Raw genomic sequence first — 23,526 nt, 5'->3', positions numbered from 1 at the left:
ACTCTTTCAGTAAAGAAGTTGTTCCTAATATCCAACCTAAACCTCCCCTGGCACAACTTTAACCCATTCCCCCTCGTCCCGTAACCAGGCACATGGGAGAACAAACCAACTCTCACCTTGCTACAGCCTCCTTTAAGGTATCTATAGAGTGCATTAGATGGGGTGGAATTAATTTAGAAGGAAGATAGTACAGGTAAGTACTAGAGGCTATTTATACTTGTCTGGTAACCAAAGCTTAAGCACTATGCCTATATATGTGTACTGTTTCCAAAGGTTAACCCTATGTATGATTACAACTGATAAGTGTTAGAAATCAACACCTGCTTTACAGTAAAACAAAAACAATGATAACATTACACATGACCATAGTAACAATATTGAATGTTTCAACCATAAAAGAGAAATAATTATCTTTGTAAGCTGTAATATTCCAAAGATAATAGCACGTTTTCACAATAACACCATGTAAATATAGCACTTTCAATAGCTGCTGTACAGAGGGTGCTCTTGCTTCACTCTGCTCTGCCTTGCCCCAGGGTCTGTGGGTATTCAAGCCCTTCCCTGTTCCCCAGCAGTTTTTTCTGCTTTCTGCTTTGTAGTGATGGCAGAGCCAAGACCCACCCCAAAACTTACCTGTCTGCAGTCTTCTCCTCCCTATCTCCCACGTACTCATTTGGTGTGGAAAGGATGGTCCAGACAGATTTAGCTTGATATGCTGTTATTGGTGCTTTTGCAGTTGAGATTGTGCTATCTCTACAGATCCTCAGCCCAATTGCAGCTCCCCCTGGACCTAGAAAACTAAAAACTGCTGCACACTCAGGTGGATTCCTGACAGCAACCCTCCCCTGGCAATCATTTGGCATTTATTCTTCCACTACTCTTCAGTTTCTTTGCACCATGATTTATGGAGGTGAAGAGCTAGGAGCAAAAGAGAGGGAGCAGAGGATAATAAAACAGTGACAGGGGACCAGAGCAGAACACTAAGTGATATCAATAGTCTAGAAATGGGCTGTAGAAACGACAATTGGGATGAACTTCAGATAATATCAGACTGGCAAAATCCAGGGCAGTTATATTGTCAGAGACATACAGCTATACTGGCCAGAGTGAAGGCACGCTGCTGCCCTTGGCCATCCTAATATTTCACAAGTAACTCAGGTTCTGGCTTGGTGCTTCCCCTTTTTACTCAGAAGGAAGAAAGGGTGCCAGGCTGGCCAGCAGCAGGTGAGAAGAGCCCAGCAGAAAACTGCAGGGAGTTTGTCTGCAGAGCCTGGGATCCCACCTGGTTTGGTGACAGGGCTCCAGGATGAGCACTCCTGCTATCCCAGTAGTTGACAGCAGCCTTCTTAGAAGAGGGACATCACAGCAGCAAGATGGGACACAGCCACTGTCCTTCTCACTGTTACCTATGCATTCCAAGGAAATAGGACAGCTGCCACATGGCAGTGAGACACTGTCAGGGCTGGGAGCTCCATGTAGGAAGGCGCTTCCAAGACCCTGCAGAGGAAGTCAATTGGCTGTTTCAATTTACCTGCTCTGGAACATGCACGTCAGGCCTGCACAAGGAGACACCTCGTCTGCATGGTTTGGCTCACTCTTCAAAAGAAATGCTCAGCTCTGTGACTGCAGCCAATGTGTGGGCAGGCCAGGCAATCACTGCTTTGATTTTCAGCCTATTGCTGAGTCAGCAGTTAGAAAAGACCTACAAGTTGAGCTCGTGCTTTTGGTTTTATGGGTTATAACCTTGACTAAAAGCTGGGAAAGGGGAAACAACTTCTTGAATGTGGTTTTGTTTTAAAGTTGAGATCTGAGGCCAGAGCCTCATCTGCCAGAACAAGGAGACTCTGTGCTGCCTTCAGTAACCCCAGGCACTCTTACCTGCTGGAACTTGAAGCTTGGAAGCAGGTGTTAGATCTCTACAGAGTTAAACAGGGGCCAACAAATCAATGTAACCTCAGGTGACCTGCTGCTGCACAGCTGGGCTATACCTGGAATGTGAGGGCTGTGATCTCTGGAGAGACTCCCTGGACAGCCTGGTCCCCACTACCACCTAGCCCTTTCTCCTCCAGGCTTCCTGACCACAGCACAAAGGAGCTGGATACAGAAATCTGTAGGCAAAACAATACCAGGAGCTTGTTCACCTTCCAGAAGGTATGGAGGGACATTTTTTGCAGCCGGTGTTTCCCATTCCATTCTCTCTCCTACATCCAGCACTTCATTTGCTTATTAGAGGACATGCGATGGAGAACTTTCCTCATCTTCCTCTCTTTTTCTCACCCTCTAGCTTCTACACTTCGTATGGGCCAACGTAGTTCAAGACCCTGCATTTGTATGATGATTAGGTTACAACAGTGACTAAGCAGGATTTAACTGATCACATTCAAAGCTTCTTTATTCACATGAACAAAGATCCCTGCACCTTTTGATGTGCATGTGTGACACTGGACATTGCTGTTCTCCTGGGCATCAGCTAGTAGCAAACACAACTACCTCAAATCCCCATTAGCTGAATATAGACCTGAGGAAAGCAATCATAATCTGAACTGGTGGGAGGGAGAGGAAGGAGATTGTGTTTTCCAGGGCTGTGATGATTAATGTGAACTGTGGATGTGAACCATGCATATGGACACTTGTAATTGTGAATACATCTCTGTGGGGCTGTAGGCAGCAAGTATACATCTTGACTATAGGGAAAGTGGAATGGGACAGAAGGATAAAGAGGTATCACACACTGTAAACGAAGACTGCATAGACTTCTAGGGTCTTCTGGTGCCAGAAATAAAAAGCCCAGAGAACTAGGTAGTACAAACTGCTGAGTGCCAGAAGGACAGGATGCAGTAACTGAAGTCACCCCATCCAGACCTTGACCCTGAAAAGACGTGTAGCCGAAGGCAGAGCCCTCCTACCTATGAAGTTAAAAAAAACAACACAAGTTCACCTCCAAGTCTGCCTTGAGCCATTGGACTAGGGAGGAAACCACCTCCACAATGCTCTGGGGCTGAAGAGAGGGGGAAGACTGGAGAAAGGACATTTTCCCTGTGCCAGTGTGGTTCTGCCGAGGGAAAGCATGTGCTAAGTTCTGCAGATGAGAACAACAGGGACAAAGTGGGAAGAACAGAAAGAGCTGCTCATGGCATCCCTGCTCCAGCTGCAGTCTGTGGCCAAGAGGAGAGGAGTTGGGCATCCCAGCCCAGACCACCAAGGTGTGGAGAAGGGTCTTACTCTGCAGGATGCAGCAAGCAAGAGTCCCCACAAGGGGATGTGCAGGAATCTGGCTGAGCTGACTTGATCACAGCCCATAGGGAACACAGAACTGGGAAGCAGACTGGCTCCCCACTGATCCATGTAGGCTTGTGCTTCATGCTGTGCTCCCATTACTGTGTAATGCATAGGTCCAGCCAGTGGGGTACAAAAATAGCACACAGCCATCCTGCAGTGCAGGCTCAACCCTTCAGTGGGAGAAAGCCTGGGCAGAACTGTAGTGAATGACAGGGACAGAGCAGAGATTTGGGGATCTGCTGGTATTGGAGCTGACCAACAGCATGGGTGTACCTCATCACTGAGCAGCTATACATCTGTGTCTGGGTGCTAATGAGGGGGTGGCGAGACCCATCAGACACCACACGGGCCCACGGTCTCCAGGACGAATGGAAAGGAGCTCCCACATGTCCAGGCTCCCCAGCAGAGAAGAACTTGTGCCTAAAGGTAAATGCTACCTCCTCTCCTCCCTCCTGAGTCACATGTGACAACTGCAAACACAACCATTTGTATCCCAAATTTCCATGCAGATTTCTAGTCAGACTAGTTCTATTGCCCCAGAGCTGGTAGCTCAGGTAATGCAGAAATGGCCCAGCAAGGAAGGTGTACACGTGCAAGTCCTCATGGAGTGAGTTTAACAGCATCTGTGCCACCAAAAAACTCGGGTTAGAGGAGAGTCACCCAGGCATATGCTCAGAAGCCCTTCCTAGTGGGCCAAAATGTGCTATTTCTCTACATCCCATCAGCTTGTGCAAGGAACACATCCATCCTCCAGGAAAGTGGGAGAAAGCCCCAGCACTGCACAGCACACCCATCATAAGAGAGACCAAAGACTTAAAGGATTAATCGGCTGCAACCACAGTGATAGTCACAAGAAAGTCCTCTGCCACTTTGGAGAAGGTATCATTTAGCATGCTTATTCTTTAAATTATTCCTTGCTCTGTGATAAATACAAAGTAGTCAGAGGGAGCTTTATCCCAACACCCCAACCATAAACGACATGGAGTTTTAAATAATCATTGCGCTGGAGGGAGGGTTATCTTTGTTTTACAACCATACAGCCAGTTAATCTTGCATTCCAAAATCACGATAGGGAACAGAGAAATGATGGGTTTCTCACTCTTCACAGGCTGTGGCATACTTGAGGAAGTTGCCTAGAAGGATATGGGATTTTAGATCTCAGAGCTATGTCATGCATTGGCTACACCTAGGTGATGAGGCAAACCTACTTCTCGTGGTCCCTATGCCCTGATTACTGAGGCCAGGGGATATTTTGGAGTCACAGTCATGACCTTCCAGGCTGTTTGCTTGTGGCCCTTTCCAGAAAGGCAGGCCTACTGAAGAACAGTGCTCTCCTTACCCTGAGGAAGAACAGGGTCCTAGAATAACGTGATTCCTCAGAGCAAGTACACCCAAAGCTCACCTCCTCTACTGCAGTCAAGTCACAAACAATCGAAAGCTGACATTTGTCACAGCTTCATTCATTTAAAAGAACAAAAAATAAAAATCAAATGAAGGCTGAGTGGAGATCTTACCTAGTAACCATTTAGTTATTCAACAAAACAAGAATGTAACAAATAACTCCATTTGCCTTTTAGAAATACAACATGGGTCCAAGGCTATTCACAATCTTTTTATTGTAAATTACCATTTTGAACAAGAACTTTGACAGAATCAAACTTTAAAATAATCTTAATTTTGCACATGCTGGTCAACATGCCTTATTTTACATTGGTAGTAATACAAATTGTAAGAATCCATTGTTTTGAGGAGCACTTTTCAAAATGCCAATGACATTAATTTCTTCCTAGAGAAATACCCTATGCTGCTTCTTCATTGTGTCTGTGTATTTAGACCTCATTTTGTACTTTCAATCATTTTTAAGATGCAAATCTGCTTAATCCAAACATTTACACAGCCCTAGATGTATATGATAGTGATCTAAACTCTTTCCCAGACTCAGGAAAAAAACATTACATCAGTGCTCTCCAACAGGTTTTAAGTGTTAGTAAACTTTTCTTTAAATGGGAACTACAAAACCCTAATGGGAACTAGAAAAGTAACTAAGCTTACTGTTTAAATTTAACCCGTGTACATGCATATAGAATGGATTACATATTGTAAGGAATTCACAGAGGATTCCCCATTATTAGATGAATCAAACGAACTGAAGCACCATGCACCAACACGACAAAGCGAAGGCTTAAGGCTTGAAGCAGTAAAGGCATGATCACGATGCTTTCTAGAAAGAAGACAGAAGTATCTATAAATTACAATGTACTAGCAAACCAAAGCTATCTACTTTACATATCTGAAGTGGACAAACTCAGATGCTGGAAAGATAAACAGCAAGAAGTACATGCATAGAAAAATACTACGTTTGGCTGGTCAAGATGATTTTTATTAATCCTTATGCAGGGATGCAGTAGGAAGTCTCGGCCTCCCTAAAGGCTTGAGAAACTCCCACAATGTATTTTATGCTCTGCAGGCTGTAATAGGCCCTTAAATATGACTTCACTAACTACAGATGACTACAGGCTGACTACTAACTACCTAACCACAGGTTGCTATAGAGTAAGTTTTCTGTACCTCTACAGCACACAACCAAGAATTTTCCCAGGTATCCAGTAAACTTCCACAGAGATCATTTCAGACACCTTATAATCCAGCTGTTTTGCAGGTACATGGCATATGCTTATGATACGTGGTAGAAATTCCTGGAAATTACGCTGTGGTTCCTGACTTCTACTGAAATGGGACTACAAACATTTCTGTTACGTCAAGGCCTGAATTCACACAAAGCTGTAGTTTATGAAGGGCATTTCTACATCCCCCAGAATAACTTCATCCCTTCATTTATAGCTAGCACCAAACATTATTATCGTAAGTACACAACTCTGAGCGGGCCTCTTTTGCAAATGCACATGCCTGTTTTAAAGCAACAATCTAAGGTACAAGATTTCAGTGGTACATGCAATCCCCCCTGCTGTTGTTTCCTATTACTTCTCCTCCTGTCCTCTCCTTGAACTTCTGACGCCTATGAAGTGTACAGAAGTTGTTTCATGTGCCAAGGACATTATACTTGCCACAATTTCTCAGAAGACTGGTCTGCTAATCAGTGTATACCTCAAAGAGGCTGAGAAGCACAGCTTGGAGCTCTGAAAAGGAACTCAGTCTATTAGATTCCTTAGGAAGCTGCTTTCCAGGAGGACCATGTTATACAGTTCCTCTCCTGTCCATTCAGTCGTTGCCATAAGGCACTGCTCCAGCTAGAAGTTTCAGTAACTGTCACTATCTACAGAAGTTTTGGCATCAAAACCACATGCACACTACTTACAGCCTTTCCCTGATACAGCATACGGGAAGGACTCAGGCGCACGTACACTTGAAGGTAGGTAATTCTTTTGTCCAAAGGTGGTACTGGAACTGAAAGACTACAGTCACTTCTCATGACAAAAGCACTTGATTAAGTTTATGCACTTTACTATATCATGAAGCAGAGTGTACCATCTACCACAAGGAGATGGTACTTTACTGCTTGGCAATGGTGACATTTACAATAAGTACATGTGCTCTGAACACTATAAAGTGTTTCAGAAAGCATAACAAATGAAGCCAGATAGCACTGTTGACACCCCTTACGGAAGGAAGACTATCTTTTGAGCCCACACAAGACTGTAGAGCAGTCAGCTGCAAGACTACTTCTACATATGGGCTTAAACAAACCTTTAAACATGCTGTAGCAACCCTGGTGCTGCCACCACACCTCATGTATAGCCTGCAATAACAGTCTACTGTTGAATCACTGAAGCCAGGCAATTCAGCTCCATCAAATTCACAGCTCCTACTATACTCCTCCTTCCCCACTTGTCCCTTGTAAAATGTAATCACAGTTTGGGGATTTTTGCTAACACAGGGCCCTACTGCCAGTGAATCTCCCAAGAAAGAAGTGACAGGAGGTCACAATGGACTACTAGCTAATTATTAGTTTCACAGGAGGTAGCTCTCTCAAAAGGCTCCAGAGCGAAGTATCTGGCCACATTTCCTAAGCCAGCATAATGGCTGAGCACCTCTCACATAGCGGCTCAGCACCTCCCTTCCCTGCACACTGGCCAGAATTGCAGCAGAAACTGAACACTGCACAGCAGCAGGGAGAGCACTCTGCCACAGACATACGAGAGCACAGAATAACTGAATTCTTGCAGCCCAAGGGTCTCCTTCTCTTTTAAGGGCGAGTCATATGAGAAAGCAAGTAACAATGAACCAGCACCATAAAAACATTCACTGTTAGTGTACAGTTCCTGGGAGGAGAGAAACATCAGCAAAGCCAACCATCAAGGCTGGGCTGGGAGAAGGATAGAATATTCTTTTATACCTGTGGTAAGGTATCAAACTTGCACTCTACCTGTTTATGCCAGAATTGGTCATACCCCAAAGGAAAGGGGAATTTGGCTGCTCCAACAACTCTGCAAAAGGAAACAAGTGACATGGCTCAAAACTAAGAAACACCAGCAAAGATAAACAAAGATCAGGAGTGTCTTTGTCATTATTTCTACGTGTTCAAGAGCAAATAGAAATCTATCCTGATGAATGTGTCTGCTTCACTGTCATTTAACTAAGGAACATAAGAGTTACCATGCTTCTGATTTCATCATTGCATAGGAAGTATAACAGCTTTTATGTAAAGGAGCAGATGTTTTGAAATATATCTCCATACCAATTACAGCAGGCATGTTGAATAATTCTTCATGTCCAGAAAAGCCTGCTAAGCCAGGCTATGCATACTTTCAGGAAAGAACATAAGCAGGGTGTCCTACATATGAGACCTAAATGAATGGCATTTCTCGACTCACACTATCCTAAGCGGAATTGTAAGACAGGACCAGAGAGAAGTCAGCAGTGTTGCAGAAGGGGGAAGTTCCTTACCAGTTTCCCAGTCTTCATCACATGGAGGCGCCTGCCAAGTGCTCACAGCATTCACCTGCTCTCTCTGGAAGCCAGAAGACTGGTTCACTTCAGGATGACAGAAAAATCAGTGACTGTAATTTGTCCTGCTTCAGAAGCATTAAGTACTTTGGATCAAGTTGTAAAACAGTTTTTTGCTTTAGAGGAATGCCCCCCACACAATGTAAACTGGTTAGGTACACACAGGAGCCAAGCATAGATCGGAAATCAAGCAACCATAAACAACATTTTCAGTGAACAGCAAATGACTCTGTCCCCTGGGACCTGGCAAAGGAATGCTCAAGTGGAGAGGAAGCCTGCTAACACAAATGCCAGCATGACCGTTAGCATCAGTGCAACTCAACAGAAGATGGAAAGCCACCAGCTCTGTAGTGTGGCAATAGCTTTAGAGACAATGAGGAGAACGAAAGAGACACTACATAGCACAGGATGCTTTTCTTAATAATTTGGGGGTTTTGTCTCACTGGGCAGGAGACAGGAGTCTTAACTGTATTGCAGACAAAGCGAGTTCAGCAGCAGAGAAGTCTGCAAAAGGAGCTGACCAATCTCTCATCAGGAGTGAGCTATTCAGGTTTCCCCAGCAGCAGGGATTTTCATAGCTTAGACACCTATTTGACTTTTCACATGGCACCAGTGGTCAAGCCTCAATGAAGGGAGATCATCTCTGTGAAAAGAAGATCTTGTCTTTCTGGTCATTAAAGCATCAGAACTCCTGCTGGAGGCATTTCAATACGCACTGGCTTGGGTACAACCTTTTTATTCAAAAATCCTGGGAATAAAATATGTGCAAAGGCTATCAGGAGCTTCTAACGAGCCTACTCAATAAACCAAAGCAATCAAGACTCAAGTTTTTGAAGGCTGTTGTGTCACACAAAACTATAGACAATAATTTGACTCCCACTTTTTCGGTTATAATGGGAGCTATCCTGACAAACAGGGGACCTCAGTCCCTAGGGTGAAGTTGCATCTTAGAGCACAGGTGGTTCTCTTACCTATATCTTGCTCAATGAACCCTTTGTCATTGCATTTTGATATGTGATCACTGAGGTCAGCTTGAGGAACAAGATGGCGAGCATTGAAGGGACATGTGGCCAATTCCTTCGCAACATGAGGGTAGCTCTAGAGAAGAGAAAACCAAAATCACGTGCCATGCTTCTCAAGTTCATTTTTCCTTATGTTTTTTACAGGATTAACAAGAGATATTTGTGATATTGCTTTAAAAGACAAAGCAAGGAATGGCAAAATACTGCTCAGACACTACAATTGCAAAGCGAAACTATGAAACTGACTGTTCTTTGAAACAAAAGTTCACTAAAATATTACTCAGCTCAAGGGTGGCTCAAATGAAACATACCCTCAGCTAACCTCCCTGCTGCAACACTGGCAATACAGCTACATGGTGTAAAGCACATATGAAGCTATTTTAAAAACAACAGAGGACAGATGGTAGGCAAATCTAAACTATGCAGGTATTTTTACACAGGCAGGCACAAAGACAGAGAAATTCTTTAACCCTTTCAGAACAGCTAGGGAGCTGGAAGCATTCCACCCGCAAACTTTGGTGCTTCTTCACATAGACACTGGTTCTACTCACAGTGCTCAGCAATTACTATGATAAATTAGTTCACCCCCTGCTTTATTGGGAAAAAAAAATCACAACTTTGCCACTGTCCCAGTACCTGCCTGGCTTTGGCTGGCACAACTCCGCTTGTCAGGGATCAGATTTGCACCCAAGACAGATATAGAAGCAAGAGTGCGTGGTACAGATGCTGCTTGAGGCAGTGAGCGCTCTACTACCAGTGATACACAGCTGCAGTGCAGGCTCCGAGGCACCTGTCATTACCTACACCTATGAAGCTGTAGACACAGTTCTGGCCTTAACAGGTCTGTACAGCTAGGCTGCTGTGTCCTCACATGTCCATTAATTGCTTCAACCAGCTTCAGCAAGCTGCTCTGGCAGGATCAATGTAAATTCTGCAAATTACTTACAGACACCAATTGTATCTGTGTATTGGGTTTGTGTGTTCAGGTTTGGGGGGGGGGGGGGGGGGGGGGGGAGGGGAGGAGGGCAGGAGCAGCCTCTGATAGAGGTCAGGAGCTGCCCCATGCTGGTTCTGGGAAAAAGCTCAAAGAGGAAGGAGAGACAGAGAAAAAACATTTTGAACTGACTGCAGCCCCAGTCCCCTGCGCCTGCTGGGGAGAGAAGGGAAGAGGCAAAAGAACGGAGACTGGAGTTGAGGTTGGGAAGAAGGGTGCTGGAAAGAAGGTGTTTTTAATTTTGTTTTCAGTCCTCACTGTCCTACTCTGTTATTAATTGGCAATAAATTAATCTTCCCCAAGCAACGTCTGTTTTGCCTATGATGGTAAATGGTGAGTGATTTCCCTGTCCTTATCTCAACTCACATTTTTTTCTCCCTCTGACCTGCTAAAGAGGTGGAATGAGAGAGTGGCTCAGTAGGCACCTGGTGACCAAGCAACTTTAACCCATCAATGTGACAGGTGATCATTATTATAACTCAACCCTCTAATTAGGAAATCTTGCAAAAACTGACTGGTTAACAGTTATGCAACGCAAGGACAAAAACAATAAGGTTAACATTTACTTGCTGATATTGTTCACCTGGCTCACATGCACATTCTTGCCAAAATTTGCAGGGAGTGAACAAAAAAAAGTCTCTTGAGTACTACAAAAATAGATGTACTTGCTGCTCTGCCCACCACTTTCACTTGTTACTTAATATTTTTTAAACCACTAGTTTCACCAAAATTAATTGTAAGTACTGTTATCAGTGCATACACCCTCCAGCTGCATCTTTACTGAAAGGCACAGCACTGCTACACTATTTTGAAAAACATATTGGTAAGCTGAAAGAGGAACAATTGGTTTTTAGGAAGTCTTAGCAAAAACCCAAAGCTTGGTCAGTCACCTGCATGTGACAGTTTAAAAAACAGACCTTAAGGATACAGAGGAGAACTGAGGTTGGAATGCTTCCAATTAGATGATTTGTATTCAAATTCTGGATGAAAGATTGAGGTAAAAAAAATCCACCTCTCCCATGTGTGCTGAATACAGGATCTGCAGTTTCTGCCATTAAATACTTATTGGCAACATTAAAAAAAGAAAAAAAGCAGCTATGCATTTCTGTCACTTGAACAAATTACAACATCAAACCATTTCTACTCTGACTAGCCAGAGGTGGTACACATCACTCAGGCTGAGTTCTCTTTAAGCTGAAGTAGAAAAATTTACCTGATCTCCACGTGAGCTGCTTGAAGAAACTGAGATTTCATCCCTGACCTAACCATGAAGAGCCACACCCGTCTTAGGTGAGCTAACGTGTCCTTGAACCTGTTACTACACAGGTCATAAAAATATACAAAATAAAGGCTAAATGGGGCTATTTGTCAGGAACTTACTCAAGCCAGTCAGAAAACAGTATGAGAATATGCACATTGTATCTACAGACGCGCACAACCCCCATTCAGTGCCTTGTTTGGCTGTTCAGCTTACCTTCTTGCACTTTACAAGGTGATATGGAAACCTACAGGCTCTGATTTGATGGTGCTTATTATACGGACATTGTATCAATCTCTCTGGATCCAAAACATCTAGAATGGAAGAATAGGGGCAGGGGAGGGGAACTAGTTAGAAAGACAAGATCAAACATCACTAACACAGTGAAGTGGAACAAACACACCACCACAAAAGGGCTGTGATTTTAGGAAGTTAAACCAGTTGTTTTTACTTTGAAACCCGTCACTGAGGCAGGAGCCTGTTTTGCATAACCAAACAAATTCACTTTGAAGTTTGAGCTGACACAGACATTAGTCAAAACAGACAGAGAATAGTAAGTAGCACTGCATAATAACACTTTAAGGTAGCATATTAACTAGATCACCACAGTTACTCAAAATGAATGAGGAGAGTAGTACTTTTCGAACTATTTTGGATGAGAATCACTGGGGTGATGATACCTCCACCAGGGCCCTCGAGAGCTTTATCACTGCGAACCAAGTCTTTTCTGATCATCAGCTAGTTTTGCTGGAGGAAAGATGCCAGCCAATTTAATTTAATTTCTGAGGAAACAGCATGCCTAACATGGTTTATGTAATTTAAGTGAAGTTTCTCCCAAGTCATGCAATTATTTAGGAGCTAAGGAGTTATTAAAACACCTAAGAAGCCAGGCAATTAACAGGGAAGCAGTATGAATGTGTACATCTGTGATATATAATCACTTTCATATTCTCAGTGAGGAAAAAGAATGGCAGCCAGAAAGAGGTATAGGGGACCACTGCTACCTGCAGACCTCTCTGTTGTGTACTCACCAGGGAGCCAGACCAGGCTTCTTTCATCATTTCTTCCCTGCTGGTCTTTTTCCCAGGTTTTTAATGCATTTTGATTTTTTTTTTTTAAGCTGCTTTGTAATCAAATCCTAAACACAGGCTGCAGTTTGCTTAGCCTCTCCCCTGCTATCACAACCACTTTTTTGTGTCCAAAGAAGGGCAACGAAGCTGGTGAAGGGTCTGGAGAACAAGCCTTATGAGGAACACGTGAGGAAATTGTGGTTGTTTAGCTTGTAGAAAAGAAGGCTTAGGGAAGACCTTATTGTACTTTACTGTTACCTTAAAGGAGGTTGTAATGAGGTGGGGATCAGGCTCTTCTCCTAAGCACTAAGTGATAAGACAAGGGGAAATTGCCTCAAGTTGCACCAGGGGAGGCTTAGGGGTTTTTTTTGTTTGTTTGTTTTGCTTTTGTTTTTTTCTTGGAGAAATTCCTTCACTGAAAGGGATGTGCAGATTTGAAACACACCAGCCAGGGAAGTGGTTGAGATCCCTGGAGGTCTTCAAGAAATGTGTAGACGTGGGACTTCGTAGCATGGTTTAGGGGTGAACGTGTCAGTACCAGGTTAAAGGTTGGACTAGATGATCTTAGAGGCCTTTTCTAACCTGAATGATTCCATAATTATACATAAATTGGTGCTCAGTTGTCTCAATAGCCAGTGCAGGGAGCTATCTTGGCCCACAGGCTGACAGCTAGTTAAGGTGCAGTTCCTCAAGTCACACTGAGCTGAGGTCATGTTCCAAGCCACTAGGAATGCTGTACATAATCCTTCTTTCCATCCCAGCTGCACTACACTGCCACTGCCAGCTTTGCTGCTTTTGAGTACCTCTCACCTCCATTAGCCAGTCTAGGCCATTACAACAGCTGAAAACCAAAGACTTCTTCATTATTAAGATGGATTAACTAGCTTTCTACTGTTTCAGCTGTCCGTGTAATAGGAATTTGAAGTGGCTTCTCTCTCTAAACTGGCTCAACAGATCGAACAAACTACATGGCCAGTACAAGGAAGGAGGCAAGAATGAGTACCTGATGGAAAGGGAGCCCTTAGAGCTACACAAAGCAGCAAAAGCAGAAGCGCCAGGAGCTGGCTTGATCAGGTCAACAGATGCAGTAAGCAGGCAAAATGCTGCAGCAAGCAAAGCCTCTGGAGCACCAAATCAACATCAACACGCAGGTGAGATCCCCAGCCCTTAGCAATACGGCTCGCAAAACCAACCCCCAAACAATTCCACCGCCACCAGAAATCACCTGAAAAACCTCCAGGCAGGCACAACTCCTGCACCAGAGGCAGCGGCTCCATTTGAACGCTGCCCAAGGGCCAGACCCCACCCATGCCCCATCCAGTAACCACAAGCAGCACAGACCTAGCTGAGACACCCAGCTCACCGCTTCCTTCACAGCTCAGTCACAGAGACAGCACCAGACCCACCACCTGCAACACCCCCCAGCCACCCCGCTCAACACCTTCCCGCCCCCCCCCCCCCCCACGCTGTATCTGCTTCATGACGGCAAAGACGATCCGGGAGGGAAACACACAGAGAGGGGAGCGAGGCCACCTCCGCCTTCCACCCGCCCGAGGCTCACCGAAGTCATCCTCCACCTCCATGGCGGGCAGAGGCTGCGGGGCTGGGAGGGTCCTCGGCGCCGTGCCACGGGCGGGGGCCGCGTGCAGCGCCTGCCCCTGGCGCCTGCGCGGCTGCCTCTTAGCAACCACCCCTGCCCCGCGCGGGGCCCCACCCGCCGTGGGGCGGTTGCCGGGGCAACGCCTTGTCCTTGTTCTCCGGCGGGCGCCATTTTCTCCAAGCCTGGCAGTGCTGGAGAGCCCGGCGCGGCCCCCCCCCCCCCAAGCTCCCACCGCCTTCCCTGCTCCCAGCGCTTCACGTAATGCCCCCGGGGTGTCCTTCTCGCCATCGGTGCCCGAAACGGGTCCAAAAACGCGGAAAGAGAGCGTGGCCCTGCTCTGAGAACCTTGTAGGAGGCTTGTGCCGAGATGGAGCTGGAAGATGGGTGAGGGCACAGCAGAGCTGTGTGGTGTGCAGCCCTGGTGGGTAGCTGATCCACTGGGCCATTTCCTGCTGTTTTGAAGCAAGCTGAGTTGGTCATCCCACTTGATTTCAGACCTCCACTGGTTTCCTGTCTCAAAGGCTCTGAGCAAAAAGGCAGCTTTGAACAAAAGCTGTGTTTCACCTGCTCTTGGACATGTGCAGTATGGGAGGAAAGAAACCTCGTGTTTTACTCTGCGTCCGCTCCCCACATTGCTGGGTTCAAAACCAATCACTTTTGCTAAATCATTACCTCATTTTGCAACTAAAATATAAGTGTTGAGTAGACATGAGATGAATGGAGACATACTTTTTCTAAGCAGATGGCTGGTATTGTAGGGGCCTGGGTGCTGCAAACACATTTTTAACCATAAAACAGCTCAGGATAGGCTAATCCTGAGTTTCCACAGGAAACTGATAGGATCACCAGGATTAGAAACACTTCTGATTTTATGTTGCCCAAGGGTTTACACACAGGTATAACCCCTTTTATCCAATTTCCAGAACATTCTTGAGTCAGGGAATAATTGAAAAGTGACTTGGATGCCTGTCCTGTGCTGTGTGTTAGGCTGCAGAACCCGAAGCAACCATTGCTGATACAATAATGAGCTGTGCTTCCGTCTCAAAGCAACTGAGCAAATAGGCAGGAAAATGTCCTTTTGTGGTCACAGGTCACTCAGTTACAGAACATGTGAGACTTCTGCAAAACTTACCCTAAGCAGCAATATGCCTTGCCTTGTCCCCTTCGTGTTTTCACATTTAAAGTAGACCTTTGGCCTGAGCACTGCAGTTCCAGTCTGGGAGCTGGCAGTTGGTTCCTACCTTCATCCTCAGGCATGTGGCTCTCCTTTGACACTCTGGTCTGGAATTTAAAATAGAATAGTTCAGTTGGAAGGTACCTTCAGAGATCATCTAGTTCAACTGCCTGACCATATCAGGGCTAAACAAAAGTTAAAGCATATTTTTGAATGGCATTATCTGTAATACACAATAAATATTTGTTCATTGTCTTTTGTATTATAAAAACAAGGAGTTCTGTTGGAGGAGCGGGAGTTGTGAAAGCTCCCTGCTGAAGTAAGGAACTGTATAATGCTTGGCTAGACACTATGAAAATTCTTTTGCTTAATGTAACAAAAAAGAGAACCCCCTCCCCTTCTTTCCTTCTGCATCTCAGTTGCCTCTTTTGTTCAAAGACACTGCTGCAAAGCTCATGTAACCATCTCCTGATAAGTTGCTAAACTAGTGTATCAGCATCCTGCCTTCCTGTCTCACGCTGGGCCAAAACGACCAAATAAAAAAAGAAGTTGAACCACAACGTCGAGGAAGACTACGGCCTTCATCTTCACGACCACCAGAGGGACAGAGATGACCCCCTAGCAACAGTGCGCACAGTCGCAGAATATATCAGGATGTGCTGTGTAATCCTGGAATTACCAAGATATAAAAAGGGACCCTGGCGGGGGTGAGGTGCGTGCCGTTGGTGGAGCCGAGACTCCCCGGCTGCCCAGTGCTGTTTTGCTTGCTGTTGGCTTACTCAATAAATTCCTTTCTATGGTTAATACAATGCTCAACGAAAAATTAAGGGGGCAATTTATAACATTATCCAGATGCCTCTGGAACATTGACAGGCATGGGAGCATCAACCACCTCCCTAGGAAGCCTGTTCCAGTGTTTGACCACCTTCATGGTAAAGAATTTTTTCGTGATACCTTGTCTTAACCTTCCCTTGTGCAGCTTTATGCCATTTCCCTACATACTATCACTGGTTACCAAGGAGAAGAGATTGGCTTCTCCTTCTTCACTTCCCCCAAGGAAGTTGTAGAGAGCATTAAGGTCACCTCTTAGCCTTCTTCTCTCCAGACTAAACCAACCAAGTGTCTGCAGCCTCTCCTCATAGGATGTCTTCCAGCCCTTTTATCAGCATTGTTGCCCTCCTCTTGACATAGTCAAGTAACTATCTTAATATACTTTTTATATTGTGGAGCCCAGAACCACACACAATTTTGAAGGTAAGGCCATGTCAACACTGTGTCGAGTGGGAGAATCATCTCTTTGGACTGGCTGGCTATGCTGTGTTTAATGCAGCCCAAAATGCAGTTTGCCCGCTTGGTTTCCAGGGCACATTGTTGACACATTACTCTGTCCCAAGTATAGAGCCCAGACCTCAACTTTGTTGAACTTTCATGCCATTGCTGATTGTCCAGTGCTCCAACTTTTCTATCAATTTTCTACCTCTTCTCAGCGAGGTGGGGGAGAAAATTGGGAAAAACAAACAAACAAACAAACAACAACAACAACAACAAAAAATATGTGGGTTGAAATAAAGACAGTTTAATTGGATGGAAAAGGAAGGGAAAATAATGATAAAAGAATGTACAAAGCAAGTGATGAATAATTCAGTTGCTCACCACTTGCTAATCAATGCCAATCCAGACTGCAAGCAGCAGCACCTCTCCCTCCCAACACTCCCCATTTTTATTTTTCAGCATGACATCATATAGTATGAAATACCCCTTTGGCCAGTTTGGGTCAGCTGTCCTGGTTGTATCCCATCACATCTTCTTATGCACCCCCCAGCCTCCTTCCTGGCAGGGCACCACCAGAAACTGAAATATCCTTGACTCTGTAAGCAGTGCTTTGCAACAGTGTTGTGGTTTAACTGGCTGGCAGCTAAACACCACACAGCCTTTCGCTCACCCTCCCCCCTCCCTCTCTGGGATGAGAGAGAGAAATGCGAAAGTGAAGCCTGTGAATTGAGATAAAGACAGTTTATTAAGACAGGAAAATAATAATAACAATAATATTAATAACATTAATGATGATAATAGAACTAAGAATAATAATGTGTACAAAACAAGTGATGTACAATGCAATTGCTCACCACCTACTGACCAATGCCCAGCCTAACCCCGAGCAGTCCGGCACCCCCACCCTGGCTAGCCACCCCTATATATTGTTTAGCATGACCCCAGATGGTATGGAATACCCCTTTGGCCAATTTGGGTCAGCTGTCCTGGGTCTGTCCCCTCCCAGCTCCTGCTGCACTCCCAGCCTGCCTGTTGGCAGGACAGAGTGAGAAGCTGAAGCGTCCTTGGCTTGGTGTAAGCACTGCTCTGCAACAATTAAAACATCAGTGTGTTATCAGCACTCTTCTCATCCGAAGCCAAAACATAGCACCCTACCAGATTCTAGGAAGAAAATTAACTCTGTCCTAACCGAAACCAGGACAAACAACTAAAACATCAATGTGTTGCCAACATTATTCTCATCCTTAATCCAAAACACAGCAGCACACCAGCTTCTTGGAAAAAAATGAACTCTATCTCTGCTGAAACCAGGACACATAGAAGGAGATCAAAGTACCAACACAGGACTTTCCCTTCATGAACCCATGTTGTTTATGCCTGATAACAGCTTTGTTCTTTAAATGCCTTTTGGTAGCACCCAAGATAAGCTCCATAACTTTTCCAGGGACTGAGGTTAGACCATCTGGTCAGTAGCTTCCTACATGTTCTCTTGTGCCCGTCCTGAAGATTGGTATAACATCTGCTAGCTTTCAGTCAGCAGGGACCTTCCCAGACTCCCAAGACCTTAGGCAAATTCAGCAGGGACCTTCCCAGACTCCCAAGACCTTAGGCAAATTGAGAGGGGTTTTCCTTTGACCTTCTCTTGCTGTTGGCATACTTTAAATACACGTTTTTTTGTTGTCTGTCTATGCTAGCCAGTGTCAATGTGAGTTGCTTGATTTGCACCTCTTCTTTTTTTCTTGAATAGATGAACAGAAGGAAAAGCACCTACTTGCTTGCTGACAGTGTATACCAACAAGCCTTGAAGTGTTGAGTAGCACGTGCTGCCCTCCAGACACAGGGATAGTGATGAGACTCTCACAAACTCAGGGGTATGTGTAGCTGTGAGTTCAGACGAGTCATGAACACTGCCAGCTGCTTTGGCAAGGAAACTGAACCACGTGTCAGTTCTTTCTTAGACTGATTAGCACCCACACCACATCAGGCCTCACTCCAGTAGAGTACATATCTATATAGATGGAGTTGTCCAGCAAAACATCTTTTCCAAACCTGCTTTTGCTTCCAAGGGAATTGAAGATGTTTAGGGAGAAAGTTTGTTGTCCCTCAGCTACATAGCCAGCTGCTGATTAGGGCTCTGGGTGGTCCTACATCATCATACTCAGGAATGCCCTGAAGCAACTCAGCAGTTCCCCTTCCTCAGCTGCAATCCTCTATCTCATTTATCCTGCTAAATGAAAACACTGCTTTGGAGAGCTCCCAGACTCCACTTAGTCCACAAGTCTAACAGCACCAACTGGCCGTACTCCCCTGCCACTATTCTTGTAATTAGTGTCTTTCCAGAACCTTTCCTCAGGAAACCCTTGGCACTTGATATAGATCTTAGTAGGTGGGCAACATGCGCTATGCAACATGCACATTCATTCCCATTTCTACTGTTCTCTGGGGATATTTTCTGCATAAGAATACCTCCTGGCAAACACAGCAACATCCAGAGGATAACAAATGTACTTTCTTCCCCTTTACAAGTGTTTGCGGAGCTGTTGCCTTCAAGGGCCTCTGGCAGCTCTGGCTCCTCATAGGAGGCCAGCAGTCTAAACATCACTTCTGCAGGATGTGCATTAAGGACAAAATAGCATGACAGTACAAAGGAAGCAAAGCTTGGCCTTTGTGGCCAGAGGCTGATGGCAGGACTTGTGTACATCTCACTTATATGTGAATGACAGTACATTTAAGGAGACACACTGCAAATTTTTGCACCCTGCCTGCCCTTTTGGAAAAAGGCAAAGGCTGCTATCTGCAAAAGTGTTTACAGAAGACATAAGGGGAAAAGACTTCCTCCAGTCACCAGGTGTCTGGAGTGACCATAAGGGAAAGGAAAATGCAGAGGCACAGAATAGGATGCAGCAGAATTTTAATAATCCAGAAGGAAACAAGGTCCCTCCAAGAGGAATCACCAGTGCAGGAAGCACTGGGGGAAGATGAGCGTCTGTCTTGGGCTTTAGCAGGGGAAGCACCTCCTGCCGCAGTAGCCGCTGCCCAAGCCAGAGAGGCCGAAGCCCCCGGAGGAGATGGGCACTCCCTGAGAGCTGAGGATGCTGCCAACGGCAGCGGAGGTGGAGGATCCCACGGCGGTGTTCTGCGGGAAGGAGCTGAGGATGGGGCCGGGCAGGGTCACCACCACGGGAGAGGGCTGGATGAAGACGTTGGAGTCCTGGCACTGCCTGACACAGGGCTCATTGCAGCTGTTGGCCAGCGGAGTTGGGCCACAGGGTCCGCATGGCAGGCATGGCAGGCACTGGTTGTAGCAGGACATGTCTCGGGGCAGGAGGTGTACCTGGTAAGAGAGAGGGCCCAGAGGAGAACTTCTATGAGAGAGGAGAAATGTGCCAGACCACCGCAGGAAAGCCATGGTACGTTCTGTTTTGTGACCTGTCAGCTGTGTAAGGAGCCCCATGGGCTTAACTTTGGACACAAGAGCTCGGCCAGGACTGTCCAGTCTGACGAAGCTCCCCACCTAGCCCATAGCCACGGAGAAATTCAGCCAAGCTGCAGGTTCTCTCCATGACACGTATGCTGCTCTTTTCCCTCTCCCATGACTAGCACTCCCAAGATCCAGGAGAATATGAAGAGGCAGGCATGTTTAAGAAATCCCCAGGGAAGAAGAGGAGAAGAAAAGCACTCACCTTGTTCTCAGACAGATGGAGGTAAGAGGAGTGGATGAAGAGAGTGAGGAGATGGGGTCTCTTTTATACCTCTCCTACACCGCCCCGGGCCCACAGTCATTCTATACGGGCTGTAATTTTCCAGCAGAGTCACCTCAAATGCAAAATAACCTTCCTAATGGCACAGAATGTATTTTGTTTTCCTGCCATTTCATTTCCTCATTTCTGACCTGCCAACTTGGCCATAGAGGCTCCTTTCAAGTAGAAGGAAAATAGGTGCAAGGATTTTCCCTGGAACAAAAATGTAATTAGGGGCAGAAGATAAGACTCAAGAATTGGAGGTGTCCTGTGCAGATGTGGGACATGGGTCTCTGGAAAGGTGTTGAATCACTTTGGAACCCTCTTTGCAAAAAGTTGCACGTCATTCTGCCTATGCAGTGCCCTTCTGGATGATCAAAGGCTCCTTTTCCCAAGGGCAAGGAGCATCCCTCTGCCCAGCCTGGCTCCCAGCCTGCTCCACCAGTCACAGCTCATTGCCTGCATAGGCAGATGGGCTGTGCTGCAGTTTTGAAATGAACTGGCACAAGACGGCTCCTTCTAGGGTAACATGTTGTCTGCTTGTTTGGCCTTGTTCCCTCTTGTGGCTGTCTCCTGGGCTCTTCAGGCAAGCCATGTTGTCAGCTGCTGTGAAGAAGGCAAAGGTTGATCTCCTGAGTGCAATGATGCCCAGCAAGTCCTGGGGAATCAGGTCCCTTCACTACCAGAGGACTGAGTTGTTCACGGGGACAGTGTCTTGCTCCACCACTCTCCTTTCCGTACCATGCACTTTGGCTGGACACATTCTGTGACCAGCAGTAAAACCAAAGACCTACCCTCTTGTGCAAAAGATGCTGACCATCCTGTGAGCTGCCTGAGGCATGAGAGTTCTGGTCAGAAGGTCATGCTGCAGGGTAAAAGCTGTTGAGGCTGCATTGGGAGTGGCACAGCTCGAGTTCAGGCTCAGAGGGAGCTGCCTGGCGAGAGGGGGATTTGGTATGCATGGTGCTCAGGCCTGCAGACAGCAGGCACTCTGGCTTGGCTTCACGCCAAAAGTGTGGCAAGTGGCCAATCCCAAATTAGAGCATGACTCGTCCTGGGCAGGGAGAGTCTGTCCCAGGAAGTTTGCCTGCTGAAGGCATTCCCTTGCCCTCCTGGGGTGTGTCCCAGCTGCCTCCCATGTCTGCAGGGCAGGGAAGTGCTTTGATCATGCAGCAGGGATGCATTGCCTCCTTGATGGAGTCTGGGAGGTGTTTCTGTAGCCAGGGCCCTTGTGAGCAAGTCCCCTCCCTGAGCATGCCCAGCCGCGTGGCAGTGCCCATTCCTGCCAGCCCTCGCTTGTTGAGTGGGAGCTTCCTTGTCCCCCCAGTGGTGCTGGCTTGTTCTGTTGCCTGAGGAGGGCTTTGGGACATGGCAAAGGATGTGTGCTGAAGCCCTAATGCTAGGAGAAGACGTATTGCCTGGGACCCAGAGACGAGTCCCATCAAGGGGGAAGATGTTTTCTGCAAGCCTTTCTTTCCCTCCAGAAAGCACTCAGGAGAGCTCCTACATACAGCCCCATCTCTTTGGCCAGGAGGGTGAGGCTTGTGTGTCCCTTGCCTTCCACCCTTCATGTCTGACCCTACTCTGGGGGCAGACCTACTCAGAGGAGGTCCAGGGGACGCAGGATCAGAGGGTAGTTCAGTCCCCAGTCTGCAGTGCTGCAAGAGTTTGTTCCCCATCCTGTGCAGGACCTGTCTTTTGTCCTTCTAGATTGCCTTGAGGTTCCTGAGGGCCCATTCCCGCAGGCTGTCTAGGTCTCCCCTTGTGGCAGCCCTGCACCAGAGTGCACCAGCTGGCCCCCAGTTGCTGTCTCCTCCCAAGTTAGTGGAAGTGGTAATGGCATCAAGGCAGACAGCTGAAAGCACTGGCACAGCCTGGATGCCTGGGGAGACAAAGACCAGTGACCACTGGATGTAATAGAAAGCACAGGACCTGAGAGTGATGTAAATGGTATGAAATAAGGGGTGGATATTGTCCTGGTTTTGGCTGGGATAGAGTTAATTTTCTTCGTAGAGGCACTTACATGCCACGTATTGGCTTTGGGAAAAAAATAACACTAATAACACAATTATATTTTCAATGCAAGCACATGGTCTCGTCTCTTTAGCCATGCACTGGTACACCGTTGAGCCTGGTTCTGTCTTCTTCAGGACCTCAGGGTAGCTACTCCAAAGGTGCTCTTCGGTCTCCAAACAAAACCTGATCTTCCACACACTAAGGAAAGCCTGTACCCCCAGATTCCCCTCATTACCCAATTGCTGTGGCTACCTGACAATCCTGGACAACATCAGCAAAACTCATTCTACTTGAACAATGTATTTCTTGAAACAGAGCCCAAAACTGGACGCAGTGCTTCAGCTGCATTTGGAGGAGTGCTGAGCAGAGTGGGATTGTCACCTCCCTTCACCTCCTGGCTAAGCTTCTGCTCATACAGCCCAGGATGTCCTTGGTGTCCTCGATGTCTCAGAACACTGCTGGGAGTCACTTCTCTTTGTATGGGATTACCACCCAAGTAACTTTTTCTGGGCCAGCTTTTAACCTGCTGCCATCGAAAGGCTGCAAGATAGGCGATGTGGCATGAGGGCGGGCTGGCAGGAAGGCATTTGCCAAACTGGGCTTTGGGTGCTGTGTTGAGGAGCTCATGGATGGACCTTGGAGACACTCTTCTCTTCCCCTCAGTCTCTCCCTACCTCCCTCTTCCCCACAAGCTGTTCCAGGAAGCTCTGGGAACAGATGGGAAGAGTAAGAGATGGAGGACATGCACTCCTTGTGAGCCTGTGTGGTGGGCAGACCCCAGCAAACATTTAAGCACCCACCAACTACTCGCTCACACTACAGCCGCAGCAGGGTAGGGGAGACAGCTGGAAGACCAAGAGTGAGAAAAACTCCTGGGTCAACATAAGGATAGCTGCTGCCCTCCCGGGGCCTCCTGCAGCTCTGGCTCCTCACTGGAGGCCAGCAGTGGCCACATGCCACCTTCAGCAGGCTGTGCACTGAGGCCGAGATGGCACGCCAGGACAGAGAGGCAGCAAAGCTGGGCCTGATGGCCAGGGCCCTGCAGGGCTCATGGGCACCTCCCTCATCTGTGGGTGACAGTGCTTTCCCAAGAGGCCCTACTGCACACAGCCTCACCCTTGGGAAATGTGAATGGT

General features: G+C 46.6%; 1 protein-coding gene and 1 pseudogene across 1 annotated transcript; both read right to left on the bottom strand.

The window, feature by feature from the left end:
- Window positions 1-4,878: 4,878 nt before the first annotated feature.
- LOC101804585 (gametocyte-specific factor 1) lies at window positions 4,879-14,306 on the bottom strand. Its single transcript, XM_027445728.3, has 7 exons — window positions 14,150-14,306; window positions 11,735-11,832; window positions 9,216-9,342; window positions 8,185-8,271; window positions 7,664-7,724; window positions 6,596-6,684; window positions 4,879-5,500 (listed from the first exon to the last, which is right to left on the bottom strand). Coding segments are annotated over exons 1-7 (486 nt in total). The 5' UTR covers window positions 14,172-14,306; the 3' UTR covers window positions 4,879-5,498.
- A 5,222-nt stretch (window positions 14,307-19,528) lies between these two features.
- LOC119714112 (feather keratin 1-like) lies at window positions 19,529-20,432 on the bottom strand (annotated as a pseudogene).
- Between the last annotated feature and the right edge of the window lie 3,094 nt (window positions 20,433-23,526).

The sequence above is a fragment of the Anas platyrhynchos genome, chromosome 28 (genome assembly GCF_047663525.1).
Source record: "Anas platyrhynchos isolate ZD024472 breed Pekin duck chromosome 28, IASCAAS_PekinDuck_T2T, whole genome shotgun sequence".
NCBI classification, from domain to species: domain Eukaryota; kingdom Metazoa; phylum Chordata; class Aves; order Anseriformes; family Anatidae; genus Anas; species Anas platyrhynchos.
Note: the sequence above shows the minus strand (reverse complement) of the source record. Positions and strands in the feature narration are given on the sequence as shown.

Excerpts from the sequence above, each read along its gene's own strand:
- LOC101804585 (XM_027445728.3), bottom strand. The coding sequence starts at position 14,171 with ATGGAGGTGGAGGATGACTTCG. Across the intron at positions 7,725-8,184 it reads TGATGAAGACTGGGAAACTG|AGTTGTTGGAGCAGCCAAAT; the intron begins GTAAGGAACTTC and ends TTCCTTTTGCAG. Across the intron at positions 6,685-7,663 it reads ACCAATTCTGGCATAAACAG|TTCCAGTACCACCTTTGGAC; the intron begins GTAGAGTGCAAG and ends GTAGTCTTTCAG.